We start from the raw sequence: 27,574 nt of genomic DNA on the forward strand, positions 1-27,574 counted from the left end.
TGGCATTTAGTATTTCATATTCCCCTAGTTCCTGTGATCCTTACTCCTTCAGTTAGACCTACAATCTGTTTCTTTTAGATCTTTTAGCTTTTGTGCTCTCACAGCCTATGTAATTCAAGTTGGGATGCCCAAGAGACTAAAATCTTGGTTGCGAAGGGCAAATGGGAAGCTGGCTTTTATCTGCAAGGAGTTTAATAAAGCACAAGAAATTTATACTTCAGTTTTGGCAGAGTCTTAGTCAAATCTCATCTGGAGTGCTGCATTCATTTTTGGGAACTGCAATTCAAGAAGTATATAACAGCCTAGGCTGTTGTACAGTGTGGATTCACATGAAAATGCTGGGGATACATTGAATAAACATGTTTATATTGCCTCTTAACCTTCTAAAGGGAATGTAATAATGACAGTTATAAATGATAAATTAATTCAATATAGAGAAAATAAATGTGAGTTTTCATCTGAAATCATTCATGGTGAAGTGTTTACAGTATTTTTGTATCAATCTGGCTGTTCAAATGGAAACCATTTTGGATGGTTAGGAGGGAGAGATGTATAGCAGCTTCCAAACCCCAACAGCTACTGAAAGTTAAACTAAAATCCTGGTTCTGTGGGAACTTCACTCTATTCCTTCATGCTAATTCTATTGTTCCAACTTTAAAGAAAACAAAAGGCCTTACAAGCTGTTTACTTTATTGGCTGGGAGCATACCACTCATCACCTCTGTCTGAACCTCTCCATAAGAAATAAACCTGGGTAAAATATATCTCTTAAAGCCATATTATCGTCACACTGTGTAAAAAAAACTTCCTTGCACATCTCCGTTAAACTTTAACCCCATTGCCTCAACCTTCACAGAATCTGTAACTAGGATTGACTTTAGGTCGATTTGACATGAGTGGTTTGTGAAAATACTGAAAATACTTTTTGTTCATCTGAGAAGCAGTGCTGCATACAACTGAGAATGTGGTGTTTTCATGGGTTTAACTAAAACTGCTAACCTGGTCTGTGACAGATTACTTGGCAAACAAATTACTGGAGTTCTTGGATCAATGCTTCAAGCAGTCTTTATTTGCTCATGTGGGCAGACAACTTTATACTCATCGCTCCAGCAGGCTTCTCCAACAATTCAAGAGTTTCAAGCAGTTATCTATACTATTTTAATTGCATTACAACCATAGGACCGCCTCCAAAAGTACTGATATAATAAAGAAGGACTACAATTTAGGACATCACAACGATGCTGCAGGATAATCATCATCTAATTAAGAAATGGAGGAAGCCGGTGTCACAACTAAGTGGCTCCACACAACATTCATTACCCCCCATCACTGAAGGAGGGAAATCCTCTGCATAAAGATGTCCAAAAGATGTGCAGGCTAGGTGGATTGGCCATGCTAAAATTGCCCATAGTGTTCAGGGACGTGTAGATTAGGTGGTTTATAGGGGGATAGGTCTTGGTGGGTTTCTCTGAGGGTCGGTGTGGACATGTTGAGCTGAAGGGCCTGTTTCCACATTGTAGGGATTCTATGGATCTATGGAAAGATCAGCGTTGGAGACAGGGTTAGGGTTAGCTTTCATTACTTTCATGGGCTCAATGCTATCTCGGCATTATTATAATTTAGATTCACTCGGTGAATTGGAAATTTAAAGACTAATCTCAGTAATGCGAGGAATGTGGTAATGGTGACTGTAAAACGGTCATTGAATGTTGTGGAAACCAGTCTGTTTCATTGATGTACTTTGGGGAAAGAAATCTTCCATACTTACTTATTCTAGTCTATGCGTGACTCCAGACCCACAGCTGGTGACTCTTATCTGTTGTCTCAAGGGCAAGTAAGGCTGAACAGCAAATGCTTGCCATACCAACAACACAAAAGGAAATTAAAAAAAAATAAAAATACATTCAGATAAAATACTATTTTTGAATGCCACAGTGAAGCAACTTTTATTCTGTTGAAGACATCATAAAAATGCAAAGTTTTGATGTAAACTTATATGAAATCCAGGTTAGATTATTCAGAGTACATTTCTGTCCTCAGTCTTACAAAAAAGAATCTGTGGGTGCTGGTGACTTTGCAAAACTCGCTCGTTAAAAAATCATACTGAATCTGAAAGCTTACATCTTTGAAATAAGACTGAGCAGACTGCAGCTCTTTATCTGGGAAGAAGACTGAGGGGTGAGCTGGCAGAATTCTTTGAGATTTTGAAAGGGTTTGCTGGAAGTAGGGTGTGGAACTCACCACCACAGGGGCTGGTTGGGGTCAATAACATAGAAATGTCTAAAGGAGAGCTGGATAGGCAAATGAGAGAGTAAGGAATAGAAGGCTATGTTGATTGAATCACAGCATCATTGCAGAACAAAAGGACGCTATTGGGCCCATTGTATCTGCTTCGGCTCTCTGAATGAGTGCTTCATCTCCTGCCTTCTCCCTGTATGTTGTTCCTTCTCAGATAACAGTATAATTCTCTTTAGAATGTTTTGATTGAACATGCCTGCACCAAACTCTCAGGCAGCTCATTCCAGATGCTAATTACTTGTTTGAAATGGTTTCTCCTCCAGTCACTTTTGCTTCTTTTATGAATTACTATTACAAATTAATTACGAATTAAAATTTGTGTCCTCTTGTTCTCACTCCCTTTCATGAGTGGAAACACTTTCTCCATACTTCCTCTGTCTCGGTCTTTCAAGATCTTGAACACCTCCAACAGATCTTCTCTTAACTTTCTCCAAGGAAAACAGTCACATCCTCTTTGTTCCATCTTAATAACTGAAATTTGCCATCCCTAAACCATTCATCTAAATCTCTTTTGCATTGTCTCCAAGGCCTTCACGAACTTCCTAATGTGCGGTGCCCAGCACTGGTCATGATAGTCTAGCTAAGACCAAACCACAGATTGGGCTGACATGAAGAGGAGAGTAGAAGGAGCATAAATCCTGGCATGCAGGAGTTGGGCTGAATGGTCTGTTACTGCCCCTCAAACTCTGCCACCTAATGTGATAGCAGGCAACTTGTGTTGAACTTGGGAAAAGACCCAGCTGCACAGTTATAAATACAACCTTCAGAACTTGGCTTGCATCTACAGGGATGATCTTAAGCTGCATAATGTAAGTTTTCGTTTATGTTAAGTGGCTGCTAGTGTTTCTGTGGCTTTTGATGAGCAGGTTTTTCATCGACAAACATCCTTAAGATTCACTGAGAATTGCAGACTAAAGTTCTTATTTTTAGACTCCTGTATCACCCTTCACGTTGAACCATCTACAGACTTGATTGCATTCAAAATCTTGCAGTCTGTATGCTAGTTTGTACTAAGTCCTATTCACTTGTCACCTTTCTGTATACAGTGACTAGAAGTATCTTCCAGTCCAGCAACACCTTAAATTTAAAATTTCTAACCTAGTGATCAAACATCACCTCATTCTTCAATAGCTCTACAACCATCTCCAACCCAACAAGCCTCTAAGATCTTGGCTCTTTTCCAATTCTGTTTTCTGGAGTATCCCTGAATTTCTTTGCACCACTATTGGCAGCTATGCCTTCAGCCATAGGTCTCAAGCTCTGAAAATCCCTGAATTCAACATCTCTACAGCACACTCTGTTAGATCTTACATTTTCCAATGAGGATTCAAGTTGCAGGGTGGTATCAGGTAACCTTTCTTGCAGCTTTATTTTCGGTATAGCTTCATTTCTTCAGAGCAATAAGGCACACACAAAGTTTCGGAATGAGTTAACTTATACAGTTCAAAATTAGAGCACACATGCCCCCACTTTGTGTACTATTGGTCAGCAGTGCTGAGTTATGCCTTTGTAATTGGATCTCTGGTACAGCATCTTATACAGTTCAGCTTGCCTCAGCAATTTACTTGCTGTCGTGTACTCAGTTTTACTGTTGATAGTCCTTAACCCAAAAGACGTACTGCTACACTCAGCAATTTCAATGTATTTCCAATTAAGCTAATCATATCACTGATAAACAAGGAGATGGAGAGGCTTGTGGTCCACCCCCCAGTCCTTCACAGTTTCATGATGTTACCAGACTCTCTTATCTCCCTGTAATGATAGGGGGCTGCTTTTACTGTCTGAGATTGTTTGAATCTTTTCCTCTAATGCTTTTAGTGAATTTTTGTATATAGGTGGATCCATAACTACTTTGGAATCTATATCTATGATTATCTGAAGGACCTTAACTAAAACCTACTCTTAGTATTGTAGCAGATTGATTAAATAATTCAAGAGAGATTCACTAATTAAATGTAGTGTGAAATGTTCTATCTTTGTCTTATGCGTAAACAACTGCAGCTGCATATTCTGTCTCAGTTCAGTGACCTTGAGTCTATGGAGCTACTATTGTCTACTTGTGAAGACTGTATTAAGCAAATATTTTCTCAAGCTCTCTAAGTACTGTCAGCCATGTTCTGCTGCATTAGCCATGGACAGCCATTGGCTATTTTGTGCCGCCCAGTCATTGGCAGCCCTAACGCTCTCCTTTTTAAAGATGCATCTAGACCTCTGATCTACATGTAAGGTGTTGATCCGATACGGGAGAAGCTGAACTCAACCCAGGTTCCATCTCTCCAAGACTGCCCTGGAGTCTCCGTGCATAGAATCATAGAGTATTACAGCACCAAAAGAGGCCATTCAGCCCATTACATCCATGCTGGTCATCAAATTCCTATCTACGCTAATCCCACATGATCTGAAGCCACATGTGCTATGTGCTTCGAGTGATCTTTTAAATGCTTCTTATATGTTGTATTGGTTCCAGCCTATGCCACCCTTTCATGCATTGAGTTTCACATACACACCACCCCCTGGGTGAAAAAGAATTATCTTTAAATTCTCTCTAAACCTCCTGTCCCGACCTCAAATCTATGTCCCCTTGTAATTGATTCCTCTAACAAAGGGAAAAGTTGATTGCTAGTGACTGTATCATGCCCTTCATAATGTTGTAGATCTCAGCCTTCTCTGCTCTGTTGATTAATTAATTAAATAAGATTAATCTTCAGGACACTGCTACAAACTAAACTGGGAAAAAAAATTAAAACAGAAATTGCTGGAGAAACTGAGCAGGTCTGGCAGCATCTGTGAAGAGAGCAGAGCTAACATTTTGAGCCCAATGACCCTTCTTCAGGACTGAATAGGAAAAAAATATGTTGGTAATAAATAAGAACTGTCTTTTATAAAAGCAATCTTTAAACATTAGGTTATTTATCACAGATACATTGGATGCAGGGGTAGGAGAAAAGCAGTTTAATTAACAACCCACATTCGAGGGAGGTGATGGTCTAGTGGTATTATCACTGGAATGTTAATCCAGAGACCCAGATAATCTTCTGGGGACCTAAAATTAAGAAACTGATGATTGTCAGGAAAAAACTGTCTGGTTTACTAATGTTCATTGGGGAAAGAATCTGGTATCTTTGCCTGGTCTGGCCTAAACAATGACTCCAAACCCACAGCAATGTGGTTGATTCTCAACTGCCCGCTGGGAAGTTAGGGAGAGCAATAAATGCTGGCCTAATCAACAATGCCCACATCCTGTGAATGAATTAAAAAAAAAACACTTTTGAGAGTGCGTGTGCGGTGGTGGTACTCTACATTTCCCACATTAGTCGTGGGAAGGTTTTAAGTATCAGACGGCAGAGTAGAGAGGGGCTGCGCCCAAGTCTTGGCTGCTTGCGTTGGTTTTCTTTCTTTCTTTGCTTTGTTCTTTTTTTCTTGTTTTTTTCTTTGTTCTTTGTTGTCTTTTTTTTGGGCCTCCAGCAGCGGCGATAGCGCTATGATGAGCCAAACATGGCTCTACCTCAGCCCAGAGTCTCTTGGCGAGTGAGGAACAGGTCACAGGTTGACCTCCCTGGCCTGGACTTGCAGGGTAGGCTGAAGCTCGAGGTCCTGAGCTAGGCCAGGTCTCCCTGCATGGCCGGCTTGTTCTGTGATAGGGTTAGGGTTATGTGGTGGTCTCATCCCTGTGTGGAGGTCTTCTGTGTCTTCAGCATCCATGTATTCCAGCGGACTGGCAAGTGGTCTAGTCCAGGGGTGGCGGTCTTGGCCCGGTATGGTGGTCCTCTTCTGCAGAGGCTTCCAGCCTAGTATCCAGTGTCCCAGCATGGCAATCTCTACCTAGCTGCGTCTTCAGAGTATTCTATTGTTCCTAAATCAACTTTCCCAGAGCCCAGGAGCTGCTAAATGAACTGTGATGAACTTTGTCTCAATTGTACTTTTAAAAAAAATTATGTATGATTTCTGTTATTGATGTAGGTGCCGTGGAAGGGTGACATAAAACTTTTCACTGTATTTTTCATGTAAAAGACCACATGGCAATAAATTTCTATTCTATTCTAGTGAGAATTAGGAGGAAGTAGGACGTCGTGTAAAAACCCTTCAAGGAAAAGGACCAATGGGAGTCTCAAAATCAGACAGAACCAGAACGAAATTAGAATGTTTTGTAAATCTGCAACAGGAGAGTGTGTTGTGTTGCAAGATATCACAATGATGAGGAAAGGTTAGTTTCCACTCAGATAGAATAAATAAAAAAAATCACTGGAAAGCAGTTTTAATCCTCTGTCTTTTTAAAAATTGTCTGTTTATTTTATTCCCAATTTAACCCCCTCCCTCAAATTCCTTCTACTTTCTCTTGACAATATCAACTCATACTGGGGAACGGTAAGGGTCCACATGTACCTTATCCATTTTACAAGTTCATGGTGACCATTAAAATCATTGAAAACTCTTGAAGTTGACTCTTTGCATCATAAGTTGACGCTGGTGTTATCAGGGTTGAACTGCTGCTTGACCTGCTTGTCAGGTTTGGTCGTGCAGTTTCAAGGATGACAATTTAATTGAGGTCAGAGACTTGAAACTTAACTAGTCCAATTATCATAATGTCCAACTAGTCCAACTACCCATAAACTTGAGTTCACTTAAAATTCATCTAAATCTAATGTGCACCAAGTCCTGTTCATCTATCACTCTGTTCTCACTGATGTATCTTGGCTCCTGATCAGCTATGCTTTCAAATTCCTCCCTGGTCTTCCCAACCTCTCTATCTCTGAGATCTCACCCAGTTCTCCTCTAAGTCTACAAGGTGCAGGGCTGGATGAACACAGCAGGCCAAGCAGCATCATAGGAGCAGAGAGGCTGACGTTTCGGGCCGAGACCCTTCATCAGAAAAGGGGGAGGGGAAGGGGGTTTTGAAATAAATAGGGAGAGAGTGGGAGGCGGATAGAAGAAGATTCGAGGAGCTCGAACAGTTCATACACTTCACTAACACCTTCCACCCCAACCTTAAGTTTACCTGGACCATCTCTAACACCTCTCTCCCCTTCCTGGACCTCTCTGTCTCCATATCGGGCAACCACCTAGAAACCGATATTCATTTCAAGCCCACCGACTCCCAAAGCTACCTAGAATACTCCTCCTCCCACCCACCTTCCTGCAAAAATGCTATCCCCTATTCCCAATTCCTTCGCCTCCGCCGCATCTGCTCCCAGGATGAGGCATTCCACTCCCGTACATCTCAGTTGTCCTCGTTTTTCAAGGACCGTAACTTCCCCTCCTCGGTGGTCGAGAACGCCCTCAACCGTGTCTCCCACATCTCCCGCACCTCATCCCTCACACCCCGTCCACGCAATAACAACCAAAAAAGAATCCCCCTCATCCTCACGTACCACCCCACCAACCTCCGGATCCAACGCATCATCCTCCGACACTTCCGCCATCTGCAATCCGACCCCACCACCAAAGACATCTTTCCCTCCCCACCCTTATCTGCTTTCCGGAGGGACAACTCTCTCCGTGACTCCCCTGTCCGCTCCACACTCCCCTCCAGCTCCACCACACCCGGCACTTTTCCCTGCAACCGCAGGAAGTGCTACACCTGCCCCCATACCTCCTCCCTCACCCCCATCCCAGGCCCCAAGAAGACTTTCCACATCAAGCAGATGTTCACCTGCACATCTGCCAATGTGGTATACTGCATCCGCTGTACCCGGTGTGGCTTCCTCTACATCGGGGAAACCAAGCGGAGACTCGGGGACCGCTTTGCAGAACACCTACGCTCGGTTCGCAACAAACAACTGCACCTCCCAGTCGCGAACCATTTCAACTCCCCCTCCCATTCCTCAGACGACATGTCCATCCTGGGCCTCCTGCAGTGCCACAACGATGCCACCCGAAGGTTGCAGGAACAGCAACTCATATTCCGCTTGGGAACCCTGCAGCCCAATGGTATCAATGTGGATTTCACAAGTTTCAAAATCTCCCCTCCCCCCACCGCATCCCAAAACCAGTCCAGCTCGTCCCTGCCTCCCTAACCTGTTCTTCCTCCCACCTATCCCCTCCTCCCACCTCAAGCCGCACCTCCATCTCCTACCGACCAACCTCATCCCGCCCCCTTGACCTGTCCGTCCTCCCTGGACTGACCTATCCCCTTCCTAACTCCCTACCTACACTCACCTTTACTGGCTCCATCCCCGCCTCTTCGACCTGTTTGTTTCCTCTCCACCTATCCTCTCCTCTATCCCTCTTCTATCCGCCTCCCACTCTCTCCCTATTTATTTCAAAACCCCCTTCCCCTCCCCCTTTTCTGATGAAGGGTCTCGGCCCGAAACGTCAGCCTCTCTGCTCCTATGATGCTGCTTGGCCTGCTGTGTTCATCCAGCCCTGCACCTTGTTGTCTCGGATTCTCCAGCATCTGCAGTTCCTACTATCTTAGAATAGAACTCTTCACTTTCACAGGAAATGATTGTCTTGCAGTTGTTGACTGCTATTCTGACTACTGGGAGTTAGGTAAACTCATGTCAACATCTACGCGTGAGAATAAAGAATGCCCTAAAATACACTTCAAACAGTAGTGAATTCAGACATTATGATGAGTGACAATGTACCTCAATGTGCGAGTGGAAAATTCAGCCACTTCATAAAGGTTTGGGGAATTCAAGACCATACATTATCACCACCCCAGTCAAATGGGAAGGCTGATGTGGCAGTGAAAATCACAAAAGGTATCATATTTAGCAAATCCAGAATAGACCTGTACAAGGAATCTGTGATTGGAGACACACATCTATGTACGAATGGAGAATAGACCAATCCAACGACTAATATCACGTCGCATACAAAATGCTGTTTGCAATAGCAAAAACCTACCAAAGCCAGGATCAGTACCAAAATCAATGTTAAAAGACACAAAGCAAAATTTCACCCTCATAAAACTGCCACGAGTTTGCCAGAACTGAGACTTGGTGTGCCAGTCAAACTGCTAACGTTCAACGCTCCAAAAACACAGTCAGCCCACGTGACAAGTTGGGATCTGTGTTGAGTGGTTGCCACCTTGGTTGTATGAGGTGAATGTGACTGACCAGACGGATCACCACAACTGCACACGTCTATGTGTAATTAATGAAACTATTCCTTCACTGCAGGCAGCTGATCAGGAAGATGTGATCTCACTATTGGCACGGAGTACAGAACCACCACCAGTCCCAGAGGTCCACTGATCCCCAGCAACGGAAATGAATCAGCAGCAACAGTTAACGTGGCAACATCACTTTGCATGGGAATGGCATTCCCTGAAGGGAAAAAAAAATCACTCTTGGAATGAACAGATATTAAACGAACAGACAAGGAGAATGTGCACGTATACCCTTTAAAGGCCTGTGTAATTTAAAGGTTGCATGCAATACATGTGCAAAGGCTGACAGAAGTAGCCTGACTAGAGTTAACACACCATTCTGGTAACGAATGATCATTTTCTTTGTGACCATGTGGAACTAGTAACAACGTTTTTTTTAATGCGAAGGGGAAGTTTGGAGAAATGTACTTTTAGACATTTCTAATCAATCTGTTCAGGAATATTATGACACAAATCTTTTGCTGGTAGGATTTGAACCCAAGCCTTCCAGTATTAACACTACCACTATATCACAAGACCCCCTTATTGAAATACAATTTCTTCTTTTAGTGTACTGGGTGGCTTGCCGTATTCATGCAGGCCCTACCTCTGCTGCAAGTGCCTTTGTGTGCAATCAGGGACAGCCATTATACACACATCACTTGAAACTCATTGGTGCTGAAAGGATGCATCACTTATTGGAGAGACTAGAACTGGACAACACAGTTTAAAAACCAGGGTCTCTCATTTAAGATTGAGATGAGAAGGATTTCTTTTCAAAGGGTTGAGAGCCTCTTTCCCATACAGCAGTGGAGGCAGGATCATTGAATATTTTTAACACTGTGTTAGATAGATTCTTGACTAAAAAGGGACTGAATGGTTGTAAGAGGTAAGCAAGAATATAGTGTGGAAGTTACAATCACATCAGCACTTCTTGCAGAACATAGGAGCAGGCATGAGGAGGCCGAATGGTCTACTCCTGCTTCTAATTTGTATCTTCATATATTTGTAAAAAGTGATAAAAGGTTTTCTCAAAGCTACTCCTGAGTGGCTTAAATGGACTTCTCCACAATTGAGAAGTGGAGAAATTTCTGGAGGGAATTCTAGAGCTTTAGAAGGCAAATAAAGACACAGTGACAAATACTTGTAGGTGCATAAAGGAAATGGAAGGTACCCCTAGGGAGCAGTGATCATAATATGATTCAACTGTGCATTCAGTTTCAGGGAGAATACAGAGGGTCTGAGGCCATTGTTAAAAACTAAACAAGGGCAAGAAAGCAAAGCTGCCTAAAATGACTGAGTAAATTAGGATGAAGGATAGGTTAATAGAGATGAATTGGCCAACATCTACTAGGATACACATAATATATACGCATACAGAAAGTGGAAAAAAAAAATCCAAGGAATGAACCCACCATATGCAGTTAACTACAAAGGTCAAAGATGGTATCAAACTTAAAGCATACACATGCAGAATGGGCTCTTGTGGCACAGTGGTAGTGATCCTACCTTTGAGCCAAGAGGCCCAGATTCAAATTCCACCTGTTCCAAAGGTGTGGAATAACATCTCTGCACAGGTCGATTAGAAAATATGTATAATTGTGCAGACAGGTTACAGGTAAGAAGACGTACACAATTTTTCTTTTCATAAATAAAGGAGAAAGTGACCAAAAAAATTAATTAGGGGAAATCTAGAGAATGGTAGGAAGCTAGCCAGAAATATAAAAGCAGATAATAAGAGATTCTATAAATAGTTTAAATTGAGCTCAGTCTTATAGAAAGTATGTCTGGAAAATTAACAACAGAATATGATGAATTAAACAAGTATTTTGCATCAGTCTTCACTATAGAGGATATAAATAAGATTCCAGAGCAGATATAAATAAAGACATTGAAGAGTTGGAGGAACTCAGGAAAATTACAATCACCAAAGAATTGGTATTGAATAAATTATTGGGGCTGTGGGATGACAAATGCTTGGGTCCTGGTGGACTTTAAAGGAAATGGCTAGTGAGATAGTTGATACATTGGTTTTAATTTCTAAAAGTCCCTTGATTTGGGGAAAGTGCCATTAGATTAGAAGTTAGCAAAAGTGATTCTTTTATTCAAAAAGGGAGGAGAGAGAAGGTAGGACACTACAGGCTAGTTAGGTTAACATCCACATTAGGAAATTTTCAAAGCTATTGTTAAAGAAGTTAAAACAGAGCACTTACATAAGTTTGTGATGATCAGGTAGAGTCAACAATGTTTTTGCGAATGGGAAATTATGTTTGACCAATCTATTGGAGTTCATTAAGGCAGTACCATGATCTGCAGATAAGACAGACTGGCTGGATATACTGTACTCCAATATCTAGAGTCTAGGTCCTGGGGGCATAGTCTCAGAATAAAGGGACACTAATTTAAGACTGAGATGAGGAGGAATTTCTTCTCCCAAGGGTTAAGAGTCATTGGAACTCCTTGCCACAGAGAGCTGTGGGCAGTATCTTTGCATATATTTAAGACTGAGATGGATAGATTCTTGATCAGTCGGGGAATCAAGGGTTGTGGGGAAAAGGTGGGAAAGTGGACGTGAGGAATTTCGGATCAGCCGTTATCCTATTGAAATACAGAGCAGGCTTGAGGGGCCAAATGGCCTACTCGTGTTCCTATTTCTTATAGTCTTATTGCCGTAGGTCATTTGAAAAGTTGCCATATGAACCGGTTATTACAAAAAAAACACATTGTGCAGGCAGCATATTAGCATGTGCAGAAGATTGGCTGGCAAATAAGAAACAAAGAGAAAGCATAATTGGGTCTTTTTCATGTTGGTGAGCTGTATTAAATGATGTGCCCCTAGGGTCAATGCTGGGATCTCAAGTGATTATAATTAATCTCAATGACATGGATGAAGGGATGGATGTATAGTTGCCAAATTTGCTGATGTCACAAAGGTAAGTAAGAAAGTTGTGAACAGGACATAGGAAGGTCACAAAAGGATACAGATAGTGTAAGTCAATGAATAAAGATCTAGTAAATGGAGTATAACATGGGAAAATGTGAAAATGTCCATTAAGGGAGGAAGAATAATTAAAAAAGTATTTTCTCAATGGTGAAACATTGCAGAGTTCTGAGATACAGAAGGATCTGGGTGTCTTGGTCATGAATCCCAAAAGGTTAGTATGCAGGAAGAGTCATAGAAGCATACAACATAGAAACAGACCCTTCGGTCCAACCAATCCATGCTGACCATAATCCCAAACTAAGCTAGTCTTACCTGCCTGTCCTTAGCCCGTAACCCTCCAATCATGTACTTATCCAAATGTCTTTTAAATGTTGTAACTATATCTGCATTCACTACTTCCTGTGGAAGTTCATTCCACACATGAACTGCTCTGTGTATAAAATAAAATTGCCCCTCATGTCTTTTTAAAATCTTTCTCCTCTCACCTTAAAAATATGCTCCCTAGTCTTGGAATCCCCCACCCTAAGGAAAAGACACCTGCCATTCACCTTATGCATGCCCCTCATTATTTTATAAATCTCTATAAAGTCACCTCTCAATCTCCTATGCTCCAGTGAAAAGAAGTCCAGGTAGTACAATCAGGACATCTAACAAAGAGTTGTCATTTGTTGTGAGGGCAACTGAATCCAAAATTAGGGAGTCTACATCTCAGTTAGACAGGATATTGGAGTACTCTGTACAGTGCTGGTCAATTATTTAAGGAAGGATATAAACACACTGTAAGCAATTCTAAGAAGATTTCCTAGACAAATACCCAGATTGGGTTAGGAGCAAATTACTGCAGATGCTGGAATGTGTACTATGAATAAAAAATACTGGCAAATGCAGCAGGTCAGGCAGCATCCAAGGAGAGACAGCAAACTAATGTTTTGTGTCTGATGACTCTTCATCAGACCATTCATGTTTTTACCTAGATTAAGTTGATTGTGTTATGAGGGAAGGTTGGACAGTACAGGCTTGTATCTGCTGGATCTTTGAACAGGAAATGTGATCGATTGAAATATAGAAGAGCCCAAGTGGTTTGACACAGTGGATATAGAGATGTTTCTATATATAGGAGGATCAATAACAAGTGGTCACTGCTTAATAATCAGGGGTCACCAATTTAAAATAGAGATCAGACAAATTTATTTGTCTCAGAATCATGAGTATTAAAATATTCTTCCTGAAAAGGTGATGGAAATGGAGCCATAGTGTCACAGAGTCATACAGCACAGAAATAAGCCCTTCGGTCCAACTAGTCCATGCTGAACATAATCCCAAACTAAACTAGTCCCAACCTGCCTGCTCCTGGCTCATGTCCTCCAAGCCGTTCCTATTCAGGTACTTATCACAAATGTCTTTTAAATGTTGTAATTGTATCCACATCCACCACTTTCTCAGGAAGTACATTCCACACACGAACTACCCTCTGTGTAAAAGATTTGCCCCTCATGTCTGTTTTAAATCTCTCTCCTCTCACCTTAAAAATGTGCTCCCTCACCTTGAAATTCCCCAACCTAGGGAAAAGACGATTACCATTAACTCTATCTATACCTCTCATTATTTTATAAACTTCTCTCAACCTCCTACACTCCAGTGTAAAAAGTCCCAGCCTTTCTTTATAACTCAAACCTTCCATACCCAGCAACAGCCTGGAAAATCTCTTCTGAACCTTTCCAGCTTGATAATATCCTTCCTACAACTGGACAACCAGAACTGGACACAACATTCTAGAAGAGGCATCAGCAATGTCCTATACAATCTCAACATGACTTCCCAACTCCTATACTCAAAAGACTGAGCAATGAAGGCAAACGTGCCAAAAGCCTTTTTAATCACCCGTCAAAGAATTATGTATCTGCAGCCCTTGGTCCCTCTGTTGTACAACACTACCCAAGGCCCTACCATTAATTATATAAGCCTACCTTCATTTGTTGCACCAAATTGCAATACTTCACATTTATCCAGATTAAACTCCATCTGCCATTTTTCAGCCCATTGATCCACTTGATCAAGATCCCTTTGTAATCTTAGAAAACCTTCTTCACTGTCTACTGTGCCACCAATTTTAGTGTCATTCTCAAATTTACTAACCATGCCTCCTATTTCTCATCCAAATCATTTGTATAAATTACAAACAAAACAGGACCCAGAACCGGTCCCTGTGGAACACCAGTCTGAAAAGCAACCTTCCACCATTACTCTATCCCTGCCATTAAGCCAATTATGTATCCAATTGGCAAGCTCACTCTGAATCCCATGTGACGTAACTTTCCTAATTAGTCTACCATGCAGAACTTTGTCAAAGGCTTTACTAAAATCCAAATAAACATTTACTGCTCTGTCCTCATTAATCTTTTTGGTAACTTCCTCAAAAAACTCAAACAAGTTTGTGAGACATGATTTTTGTCGCACAAAACCATGCTGATTATCCCTATTCAATTTTTGCCTCTAAAAATATCCATTAATCCTATCTTTTATAATCATCTCCAACAATTTACCCACAACCGAAGTCAGACTCAAAGGTCTATAGGTCCGCAGTTTCTCCTTACAACCTTTCTTAAGCAAAGGTACAACATTAGCAACACTCCAGTCATCAAGCACTTTAGCATAGTTATAGACGATGCAAATATTTCTGCAAGGGGTCTCGTAATTTCCTCCCTTACTTCCCAAAATGTTCTGGGATACATTAGTTCAGGTCCTGGAGATTTATCCACCTTTATATTTTCTAAGACCTCCTTAACATGCTCCTCTGTAAATGTGAACTGTTTTTAAAACGTTAAAGTTTATTTCTCTACATTCTCTAGACTCCATTTCTTTCTCCACAGAAAAAACAGATGCAAAACATTCATTTAGTATCTCTCCCATCTTCTGGGATCATCACTAAGATGCCCTCCTGGATCTTTAAGAGGCCCTACCCTCTCTCTAGTTACCCCCTTGCTCTTAAGGTATTTGTAGAATCTCTTTGGATTATTCCTAATCTTATCTGCCAATGCTATCTCATATCCTCTCTTTGCCTTCCTGATTTCTCTAAGAATACAACTACATTCTTTATATTGATTAAGAGATTCAATTGAATCAAGTTGTCTATAACTAAAATAAGTTATCTTTTAAGTAGAAAAAACTGCAGCTGCTGGAGTCAGAGACAATACAGTATGGAGCTGGAAGAACACAGCAGGCAAGGCACATCAGAGAAGTAGGAAAGTTGACATTTCAGGTTGGGACCCTTCTTCATCCAGCTCCACACTGTGTTGTCTAAGATGTCTTTTTATCCTTTTTATGGTACAGGTGGATAGATACTTGGTATGCAAGCGGGTGCAAGGTTATCAGGGTAAGGCAGAAATGTGAGCTTGAGGTTTTCATCTGATTAACAATGATATTATTGAATGGTGAGATAGTCTTGAGATGGAAAATGGCCTATTCTTGCTCCTGATGGCATATTTACATGAGGTATAGTTATATGAGAGTGCAAAATTGAAGGAGCACAGATAGTACAGAGGTCAGAAGGCCTGGGGGAGGTGATGGCCTCCCAGGTGATGGTGGTATTATTGCTGGACTGTTAATCCAGAGACCCAGATAACGTTCTTGGGGACCCGGGTTCAAATCCTGCCATGGCAGATGGGGGAATTTGAATTCAAAATATCTGGAATTAAGAATCTAATGATGACCATGAATCCATTGTCAATTGTTGGAAAAACCCATCTAGTTCACTAATACCCTTTAGGAAAGGAAACTGCCATCCTCACCTGATCTGGCCTACACGTGACTCCAGACCTACACCAATGTGGTTGACTCTGAACTGTCCTCTGGGCAATTAGGGATGGGCAATAAATGCTGCCTAGCCAGCAGTGCCCACATTCTGTTAATGAATAAAGGAAAAAAAAACAGTAAAAATCCTGTCGTTAATCCCTGACTCATGTTTTGGTCACACCTCTTAGAACATAGTATCAATTACTATCCAGTCCACATCCGGGCAGCTGTTTATTTCTTACCAGACCGTGGTTAAAGTCTAAGCATATCACTGAACCACAGGAAAATCTTTCTAAAATAAGGTGATAACCACACATATCCTGCTCCATTATTCTCCATCTGGCCTATTTATTTAAAACCACTGGTTTCCCTTATGTTCCATCGTGCACCAAGTAATCCGCCTGCAGTTACTTCTCTTACAATAATGCAGAAAGGAGACCGGCAACATGCTTTTAAAATCTTCCCTGCAACAAGGGGGAACAATGGTAATGTCACTGAACTAGAAATTCAGAGGCCCAAGCTAATACTCATATTGGTTAAAATGGCTGGCTCTGCAGTCACATGTAGGCCAGACATGGTAAGGATGGCAGTTTCCTTCCCTAAAGGACATTAGTGAATCTGAGATAACAAGGTGTACAGCTGGATGAACACAGCAGGCCAAGCAGCATCAGAGGAGCAGGAAAGCTAACGTTTCAGGTCTAGACCCTTCGTCAGAAACGGGGGAGGGGAAGGGGATTCTGAAATAAATAGGAAGAAAGGGGGAGGCGGATAGAAGATGGATAAAGGAGAAGATAGGTGGAGAGGAGACAGACAGGTCAAAGAGGCGGGGATGGAACCAGTAAAGGTGAGTGTAGGTGGGGAGTTAGGGGGGGGATAAGTCAGTCCAGGGAGGATGGGCAGGTCAAGGGGGCGGGATGGGGCTGGTAGGTAGGAGATGGGGGTGGGGCTTGTGATGGGAAGGGGGGGATAGGTGGGAGGAAGGACAGGTTAGGGAGGCAGGGACAAGCTGAGCTGGTTTTGGGATGCAGTCGGGGAAGGGGAGATTTTGAAGCTTGTGAAGTCCACATTGATACTATTGGGCTGCAGGGTTCCCAAGCAAAATATGAGGTGCTGTTCCTGCAACCTTAGGGTGGCATCGTTGTGGCACTGCAGGATGGACATGTCGTCTAAGGAGTGGGAGGGGGAGTTGAAATGGTTCGTGACTGGGAGGTGCAGTTGTTTGTTGCGAACCGAGTGTAGGTGTTCCACAAAGCGGTCCCCAAGCCTCCGCTTGGTTTCTCCGATGTAGAGAAGGCCACATCAGGAACAGCAGATACAGTATACCACATTTATTAGTGAATCAGATGTTTCTTTTCAACAAGGGATTCATGGTCATCATCAGACTCTTAATTCCAGATTTTTGTTGAATTCAAATTGCGCCATCCAACATGACAGGATCCAAACCCGGTTCCCAGAATGTTAGCTGGGTCTCTGGATTAATTAGGCCATCAGGTACCCAAATGTTCATGAATATTCTTCAGGGAAGGAAATCTGCCATCCTTACCTAGTCTGGCCTACATATGCCTCCAGACCCATAGCAATATGCTTGATTATTAACTGCCCTTTGAAATAGCTGAGCAAGCCACTCTATTCAATGGCAGTTAGAGATAAGCAATAAATACTTGTCTTGCCAATGATGCCCACATCCCATAAAATAATCAATAAAAAAATACTAACTAGCAGGTGATTCCTTTCCTGCAATGCTGCACCATTCTTCCCACTGAGTGTTATTCTCTAACTCCTTTTGGAAAATACCACTTTCTCCTCTTTCCTTTCTCCTTGTAAATAGCCATGATTGACAGCATGATGCATAACAGTTCCATTTAAAACTGGGAGCTTTTATTGTACAATTCAGTCTTGTGGCCCAGCACACAAACGCATGGCCTCATATGAAACAGGATTCAGTATACTCTGAATAGAGGATATTTCAATATTTATGGGTAATGTGATGTAAGGATATTAATTTACATATATCTTTAATAGCATATGTTTCAAGTTTGTGTTCTTGGATTCTAGACGAGTGAGAGACATGGCATTTTGTGCGTGTTTGAAGTTAATGGTCAACTTGTAAACATTTCTGTAGCTATTGTGACTTCTTTCAAAATCTTTTGAGGCCTAGCTCTACAATTAATATGTTTTTGTCTACATTGGTAGGGCTTTACAAGTAAACAATACATATAAGCTCCAATGTAGAAAATTAGGACAGCTTATTTTAACCTTAAGGCATACACTCATAGCTAAGACAGATTTTTCTTTTGTCTTGAGTTTTGGGCAGTCCTGTGAAATCCTTGAATGAAGATGGATATATACATTAGTACTCCTGAGAAGAGAGCAGGTTGAAGCACAATTCAGACACTGCAGCAATGCTGCTGAGAGTATCTCATTAGGCAGAACCTGTTGTAATGCCTATGGCTGAGAGAAGCAACATAAACATTCTCATGAAAACAACAAATGCTGGAGACCATAGATTCCGTCTAACCGGTTGTGGTCTCCAGTATTTGTTGTTTTTAGTACAGATTACAGCATCTGCAGTAATTTGCTCCTAGGTAAACTTCTCGTTATTGATTTCTCAACATCCAGTTGCTTGGAGATTTAGGTGTCAGTAGTGATTGTAATGTGGTCAGCTAAATGGACCTCATAGAATTAATTCCCTGATTGGACCACATTAACAGCCCCAATCAGGGAACTCTGGTTGACAGATTAAGAGGAGCATTAACCATCCTGTTCACTCCGAGAGCTGGCTCTGACGAAGCTGGACTAGTATCAAGAACTTTCTGTGTGTAAATAAAGGATGACTTCGTGATGGGATACTGGCCTCTGTGGAGTTATTTCAGCATCATGGGATAAAACAGACTGGAAACATGTCAATTCCCTCACTGAATCTGTGGAATTCACCATCCCAGAGCAAGGTGGTTGCCGAGACATTGAATAAATTTGAGATGAGCATATTTTTAATTAATAATAGGTTGAAAGGTTATGGAGAGAGAGCAGAAAAGTAGAGTTGAGGCTGAGATGAGACCAACCATTAATGTATCAAATGACGGAGCAGGTTCAAGGGGCTGAATGACCTACTCTTGCTCCTAGTTTTTAGGCTCTTATAATTACATTGTCGCAAGCAAAATATTTAGATTCTCTCATTCTTGTCTATCCTCAGTTGTCAATTGCAAGATAGAGGATATGAACTTATCTGTCACACAAATTTAGCCATCCATCATCATATCCATTAAAACCACTGGACTTTGCTTTTCTCTACCAAAGTCACTCAATGTTCAATCCTCAAGAGCAACCTAAATCCTAGCTTCCTTACTTTACTGTAAACCATCTCTTAAAATCTTTTACTACTGCCATTTCCAGTTGAAAATCTCATGATTATCTTTTTAAGATTAGGACTGCTTCTTCAGCTGCCTCTGCTACCTTCTCCAACCCTCAAAACCAGAACTTCTGTCAATCTCAAGCCTCCTCTTTCAGCCTCACTTTATTAGGTGGAGCACCTTCTCTTATGTTGGCTCCATTCCCATTGAACTGTCACTCAGTGAATTTCCTGTCCTTCTCCTCTGCAAGCGTTTATAGTAAAGGGTTCATAAAAACTGAAAGAACCGCAGGTGCTGTAAATCAAACAAAAACAGAAATTGTTGGAAAAGCTCAGCAAGTCTGGCAGCATTTGTGGAGAGAAATCAGAGTTAACATCTCGGAGCAAGTGACCCTTCCTCAGGGCTGAAGTTTTCCAGTGATTTCCATTTTTGCTGTAAATGGTTTATGTTGCTCAGATACTGTTGTCCTCCTGTTCAAAACCATTACAATTAAATCCACGTCAAGAAAATCCACCTTCAAATTCCCTGTGCAGTAAATTTTCCATCAGAGGAGTCCAACAAAAATTTAAACATGAGACATTATTATTTTCTGCTTCATCTCATTAGGGCAAGTCTAAGTTCTGTTGGAAGTCTAAAAGGTCAAAGCAAATCCCAAATGAATAAAATTAAAGTCAACTTTGGGTGCACAATGAGCTGAATGGCTTCCTTCTCTACAGTAGCAATTCTGAGAAACTTCTCCCAATTTAAAAATGTTGAATAATAATTAGCTGTTAATAACATCTTTTTGATTGACAAAAAATATCTTGAAGTGCTAACTGATATTCCTGACTTGCTTTCACCTTCTACTACTTCAGCCATTTATTGAGTTTGTTTGTAGAAGGTTTAAATGCAAGACCACATTAACTTTGGGCTTGGGCTCAACATCCAGCCTGGAACTCTATATCACCCTGAGCAACAGTGTGCTGTAATTAGCCCTTTGCTTGTATGCTGCTGTTTAATAACAATCTTGTTCTGCCGAACTTGTAAAAAAAATATTTTCAAGCCTCCTGCAGAACCCAAAATGTTTTGATATTTTAAGTCATGATTCCTTCCATCATCCCTTAAAAATAAAGTGAATGATGCAATGTAAATGAAAGAAAATTCATATAAACCAGGAACTTTAACATCTCCCTCAAACTCATTGTTTCTTTCATTACAGATGGATGAAAACAGCCTAATCCAGTCCTATGCAAGGTATAATTCAAAAGACCTTTAATGTTATATTTAAGCATCTAACTTTAAACTGCAAGAAAACTGTACTGCTACAGACACATGAACATAAATACCCAGCCTATTGTGCAATTCTGAGGGTATGTTCCACTGTTGGAGTATATTTAACTCTGGCTGCAGACATCGCTCCTATACTGGTTAATTGCACCATGTACCACAAAATGTGGGTGTTCCTACACCCAAGGACTGTAGCAGTTCAAAGCAGCAGCTTACCATCACCTTCTCCAGGGAAATTAGAAGTGGTCATTAAATGCTGGCCCAGCCAGGGTCACCCACATCCCAAGATGAATTAAAGAATGAAAAGTGCTGCACCATTTTGGAGAATATCCACAATCAAAGGTGTCCTTAACAAACCTCATTATAACAGACAATCTGGAAATTTTCTCTCAGTTGTTTGCAGGAGCCTGCTGTTTGCAAACCGGCTGTTGTGTTTCCTACATTACAGTGGCTAAACTTCAAAATTACTTCATTGGCTGTAAAGGACTTTGATATGTCTTGAGGCCATGAAAGGAACATTTGTAAATGCAAATTTATTCTTTCACTAATTAGCCACTTATGTAGCAAAAGAAAAACAAATCTTACATTCTACATTGATTGGGCTGATCCCATCAATTGGAAAATCTACTTTTTATTTTTAAATTCTTTTGCATCAGGCAAGTTCTCATCACATGCACAAGACCATTATAAAACCAAGCATTTGTTTCAAGGTAACACAAGACAGAATTGGAGCACATCATGAACAAGTGTCTGATCTAGCAATACACAGCGAATGCTTCAGACAATAAATATTAATAACAGTTGTTCTTAAATATTGCTTATAAAAGAAATGTAATTCTATAATTCAGACTGAATGTGTTAATCCATTGTATTAAACTGCCGATGCCATCTTCTACTGGCATAAACCTGGCATCATGTATGCCCAAATTGTTCAATACTACAAGGGTGCAGCAGTTATGATGTTCACTGCTACATGGTCTTAGTCTGAAGCATATTTCCTTTACAGGCGAAGTCATAATGTGGGCAGGTGCCTGGGCTAACATCTCACCTCAGACAGGAACGTTCACAGAAGCTGCTTGTCCTCAACAGCCTTATAACAAGATTACTGGTGAATTTTTGACATTGCAGGCAGTTTCCAAGCAGTAGCCTACCAATTTACAACATGTCGAGTTGATTTTCAATCACTTTAGTTTCAGTAACCAACTCTGAGTAATAATAATGCTTGCATAATTTGATTAGGATTATAAGTAATAAACTGATATTCTACAGAAAATGAAGTGAAAGATTGTGGATGTTTCAAAGTTGTCTCTGGGTCCCCCATCATCAGCAGCTATGCAGACTGTTCCAAGTATTCTTTTACCTTTTCCACGATTGTTGATATCTCTGCCATTGCCCCATAACCTTCAAAAGACAACAAAACACAGCAGTTACACGAGCACCCGGTCATACTATTAACCTGCAAATGAACAGCAACTTCAAATGTTTATAGCTGAGATACAGCTTTTATGCAGAAATATTTAAAAGCAGGTGAGATCATGTCTGGAACTGCTACCTTGTCTATTATCCAACAGCTGTCCCATTTCAAGTGAGCATGTTTAAAGCAAGGTCTCAAGTTTCAATCTAATGTTAAATCCATCTAGCAAAAAAACCACCACCACAGTGGAAGTCATGACTAAGATAAGCTCAGAATGCCTCATCGGAGAAAATAAAACAGCTCCTGAAAAAATTCCCACTCTGATTTTATTTTCGTGTATTGTTTGGCAGAAACAAAGATAAAACATTGTGATTAGAACAAATTTATGATAATATTTAACAAGCCCCCAGGATGCTTAATTTTGAATTGGATAATGTAGCCTCAAAGCTTGTAAACATAATAGCATAGTGAGCACTAAGAGAAGTTCTGCCACTTTACTTAAATGACCCAGTATATGGCATGACAAAAAGAAAAATAAATCTCTTCATCTTTGCCATACTTCTTACAGAATAAAACTAACTTCTTACATTAATTGCAATGCAGGGTTAAGCATTCATCTTTACTAATTCTAAGCGATGTCAAGAGAAAGGCACTGAATAGCTGAGGGGTCCTTTATAAAATATTAAGGGTTATTAGTAGTATCAAGGTTTTTTTTGATCTAACAGATAAAATGGCAGGAAAGCTCCAACTCCTTGAGCATACATCTTGCGCTATGTGGAAACTCAAGGACACTTATCCTGCAACACTAGCCATATGGCTACAAAGCGTCACGGTTGCAGATGCTTGAGCTCTGGGTTTCAAAACCCGAGTAGCAACTGGTGTCCTTATGCTTATAGACATGGTCACCCCACAGCATAAGCGTAAGCATAGAGCATGAGAATAGGTGAACCTGAGATAGGCAAGATGGAATAGGGAGATAGTGCAGGAATCCACTGAAAGTATTGCATTCTCCAAACTGTTCTGAATGCTGAAAGAAGTGACTTATTTTAAAATTTGTTCATGGGATATAGGTGTCACTGGCAATGCCAGCATTAATTGTCCATCTCTGATTGCCTACTTTGCAGAAGGTGGTGCTGCCTTCTTGAACCATTGGGTTTGCAGTTGTCAATTCTGCTGCCTAGACCAGTGCTAGGTGATTCCTCGGGTTTAATTTCATTCTTTACAACCAGATGGCTTGCTAAACCATTTCAGAGGGTCATTAAGGGTCAACAACATTGTTGTAGGCCTCACCAGGTAGCAAGAACAAATTTCTACCAAAATGCATTAGAAAACCAATTGAGTTTTTATGACAAATCGACAATGGTTACACTGTCATGATGCCTGGTTAGAAATATAGATTTGATTGAAAATTAAAGATAACTAATGAGGTCAGATAAAGATTTATGAATGACACCATGGCAGCTGGCAGAAAAAAGATATGCCTGAAAGGGAACATGGAGACAACACAAATATGCTATTAATTAAATTGGTGTTCAACAAGGTATAAAGAAAAGCTTAATCACTTAAAAGGAGGCTTAGAAAGACAGACAACATCACATTTGGGTGTGAAAGTGAAACAGCAATTTCAAGAAAATATGGGAACATCTAACTGGTAAGAATGTCAAAAGATCCTTATCACATATCATTAGAAACCAGAATAACCAAAAATAGAATTACCAGAAACAACACTCAAAAGATGGAAACAAATAGGAAAGACAATGAAAGAGGATTTCAAGAAACAGGGAGCTAACATAAAAAAAGAAAAGCCAAAAGTCTTCAATAGGCACATAAATAAAAGGGTGGTAAAAGGAGTGGGGCTGAATGGGGACCAGAAATTGGATTTACTTATGGAGGCAGGAGGTATGAAGTGAATGACTTACATCTGTCTTTATCAAGGAAATTGTTATTCCACAGGTCTTGGTAAGAAAGAGTTCAATCACTTGAAGGGTTTAAACGCCAAATAAATTCTCTGTACCTAAAAGTTGATAAGACACCAGGACTAGATGAGATGCACACAAGGATATGGACGATAGTGAGAATGGAAATTATGAAGGCACTATAATTTTCTGGTATTCTGCACGATTATGGGTGGTGAGTATGGGACAGGAGAGCAGCAAATTTTATATCTTTGTTCAAAAAGGAGCATAAGCCATCTACAGGCCATTCAGTTAAACCCCACTGGTGAAGAAGCTTTCAAAAACAATCAATCATTCAGATCAAAATTACTAGACACTTGGGCAAATATGGGTAAATTACAGAAAACTAGCACAGATTCGGGCAAGTTATGTTTGATGAACCTATTTGAGTTTCTTCATAAGATAATAGAGGGCTGATAAAAGAAACACAGTTGATGTTGTTACATGGACTTCAAAAAGATACCTAATAACATTGCACAATAGACTGCAAAATAGAGTTAATGGAATAAAAGAACAGTAGCGACATGAACATAGGATTTGCCAATTGACTAGAAACTCTTCTGACTAGAAACGAAGAGTAGAGGTGAATGATGGTTTTTCTGACTGGAGGAAGATTTACCATGGAGTTTCCCAGGGGTCAGTGTTAAGACCAGCAACCTAATGATCACAGGGCCCAATTTTAGACTCAGCAGATGATATAAAAATACCTGGACATATTGTAAACCATGAGGGTAGCATGGAATATGAAATGGACGTAGACAGGTTGGTGAAATGGCTGGAAAGTAGATAATGAAATTTAATGCAGAACACTGTCAAAGTGAATGTTTTTGGGTAAACAAAATGTGAACAGACAATATAAGATGAAGAGTATAATTGGAGATGGAATGTAGCAACAGAGGAACCTGGGTGTAGATGTGTACAAATCATAGTTAATTAAAGGACAGATTGAGAGGTTTTATTAATAGGGACGTGGTGTAGAAAAGCAAGGAAATCATACTGAAACTTGCATAACACTGTTTGGCCTCAACTAGAAAGTTGCATCCAGTTCTGGGCACTGCATTCTAGGAAGTATGTGAAGGTATTACAGGGAATGCAGAAAATATTCACAAGAATGGTTCCATTGATAAAGAATTTCAGAAATGCTGATAGAGTTGCTGCAGTTATAACTGAGTTTCTTGGAAAAGTGGTTGGGAGGAGATCCTTTAAAATTTATTCATGTATTGTGGGCATCACCAGCTGGACCAGCATTTATTGCCCATTCATATATGCCCTGGAGAAGGTATAAGTGAGCTGCTTTCTTGAACCGCTGCAGTCCATTTCTTTTAGGTAGAGAGGGAGTTCCAAGATTCTGACCTAGTGACACTGAAGGGATGATAGCACAGTTCCAATTCAGATCGGAGTGTGCCCTGGAGGGGAATATGGAAGTAGTGGTATTCTATTGCATCTGCTGCACTTGTCCGCAACAGTAGTGGTCAAGAGATTGGGAGGTGTTGTCAAAGGAACATTGATGATTTGGTGCAGTGCATCTGGAGGTGGTACACACTGCTACTGCTAAATGTCAGTGGTGGAGAGTGAATGCTTATGAATGTCAAGTAGAATGCTTTGTCTTGGATGGTGTTGTGCTTCTTGAGTATTGTGGAATTGCACTCATTTGGGCAAGTAGGGAGTATTCCATCATGCTCCTGACTTGTGCCTTGCAGGTTGTAGACAGGCATTGGGGAGTCAAGAGGTGAGTTATTCACTGCAGTATTCCTAGCTTCCAACTTGCTCTTGTATCCATAGTATTTACAAGACTAGCCCATTTCACTTTCTGGTCAACGCTAACTCTCAGGGTGTTGCTAATGGAGCAGTGATAATAGCGCCATTGAAAATCAAGGGACAATGGTTAGGATCTCTCTGATTGGAAATAGTTATTGCCTAGGGTTTGTATGGTACAAATATCATTTGCCACATATCTGCGCAAACCTGGATATTGTCTAGACCTTGCTACTTTGGCCATGGATTGCTTCAGTATCTGAGGAGTCATAATGGTGTGGAATGCTATGCAAACATCAGTGAACATCCACACTTCTGACCTTATGATGGAGTGAAAATCATTGATGAAGAGCTAAATTTGGTTGGTAGGACACTACACTGAAGAGCTCCTGCAGAGATGTCCTGAAGCTGAGATGACTGAACGCCAACACCCACAGCCATCTTCTTTTGTGCCAGATATGACTCCAATCTGCAGAGTATTTTCCCTACTTCTCACTGACTCCAGTTTTGCTAGGCCTTGATGGCCTTGATGTCAAAAGCAGTCACTCTCATCTCAACGCTGGATTTTAACTCTCCTGTCCATGTTTGAACTAAGGCTGTAATCACCTCAAGAGCTGAGTGGCCCTTGCAGAACCCAAATCGAATGTTGGTATGCAGATTATTGCTAAGCACATGCTGCTTGATAACATTCTTGATAATACTTTTCATCACTTTACTCATGATCAAGAGTAGACTGATGGGACAGTAATTGATCATGTAGTATTTGTCCTGCATTTTTGTGAAAAGGACATTACTGGGCAATTTTCCACATTGTCAGGCAAATGCCAGTGTTGTAGCTGTATCAGAACAGCTCGGGCTGCAGCTAGCTCTGGGGAACAGGTCTTCAGTGCTATTGGTTGGATATTGTGAGGGGCCATAGCCTTTGCATTATCCAGAGTTCCCAGCTGTTTCGTGATACAAGAAGTGAATAGAACTGGCTCAAGACTGGAATCTGATGCTGGGAACCTCTAGAAAATGCTGAAATTGATCATCTATTGATGTGCTGGTCTCTTCCATTATTAAGGATAGGGATACTTGTACAGCTTCTTTCTCTAGTGAACTGTTTAATTGTCCACCACCACACATAACTGAATGAGACAGGACTGCAAAGCTGAGATCTGATCCATTGGTTATAGAATTATTTAGCTGTGTCTGACTTGCTGCTTGGCATGCAGACAGTCCTGTTTTGCAGCTTCACCAGGTTGACGCCTCACACTTAAGTAATCTTGGGGGATCTCCTCACAGGCCCTCTCGCATTCTTCATTGATTTGATAATAGTATTGAAATCATGAGTAGCTGAACAGAATAAGTGGCGAGAAATTAATCCCATTGGTGGGAGCGTCGACAGATTTATAGTAATTGGCAAAAGAAACAATGGAAGCATGAGGAAAATCTTTTTCATGCAACATTGGCTAGGATATTGAACACAATGTCTGAAAGGCAGGTTCAACTGAGACATTCAAGAGGAAATTGGATTAATATCTGAAAATGAAGAATTTGCAAAGCTATGAGAGAAGATAGGGGAGTGGCACTAACTGTTCCATCAGATCTAGCACTGATACAACAAACCAAATGGCCTCCTGCACTGTAAACATTGTTTCACTGGTCTTTCATACTTACAATTTTCAATAGACAACAGAACACTGTGGTCTTATTAGCACGAGGAAAT

The 27,574-nt window shown here is 40.8% G+C and overlaps 1 protein-coding gene across 1 annotated transcript in view; it reads right to left on the reverse strand.

The window, feature by feature from the left end:
• Nucleotides 1-21,357: 21,357 nt before the first annotated feature.
• ppcdc (phosphopantothenoylcysteine decarboxylase) overlaps nucleotides 21,358-27,574 on the reverse strand; it is a 34,320-nt gene continuing 28,103 nt past the window's right edge. Inside the window, exon 4 of the mRNA XM_020521080.2 lies at nucleotides 21,358-22,143. Coding sequence (XP_020376669.2) covers nucleotides 22,073-22,143 — 71 coding nt within the window. The 3' untranslated portion in view covers nucleotides 21,358-22,072. The remainder of the gene's footprint in view (nucleotides 22,144-27,574) is intronic.

Source organism: Rhincodon typus, chromosome 36 (genome assembly GCF_021869965.1).
Source record: "Rhincodon typus isolate 14 chromosome 36, sRhiTyp1.1, whole genome shotgun sequence".
Taxonomy (NCBI): domain Eukaryota; kingdom Metazoa; phylum Chordata; class Chondrichthyes; order Orectolobiformes; family Rhincodontidae; genus Rhincodon; species Rhincodon typus.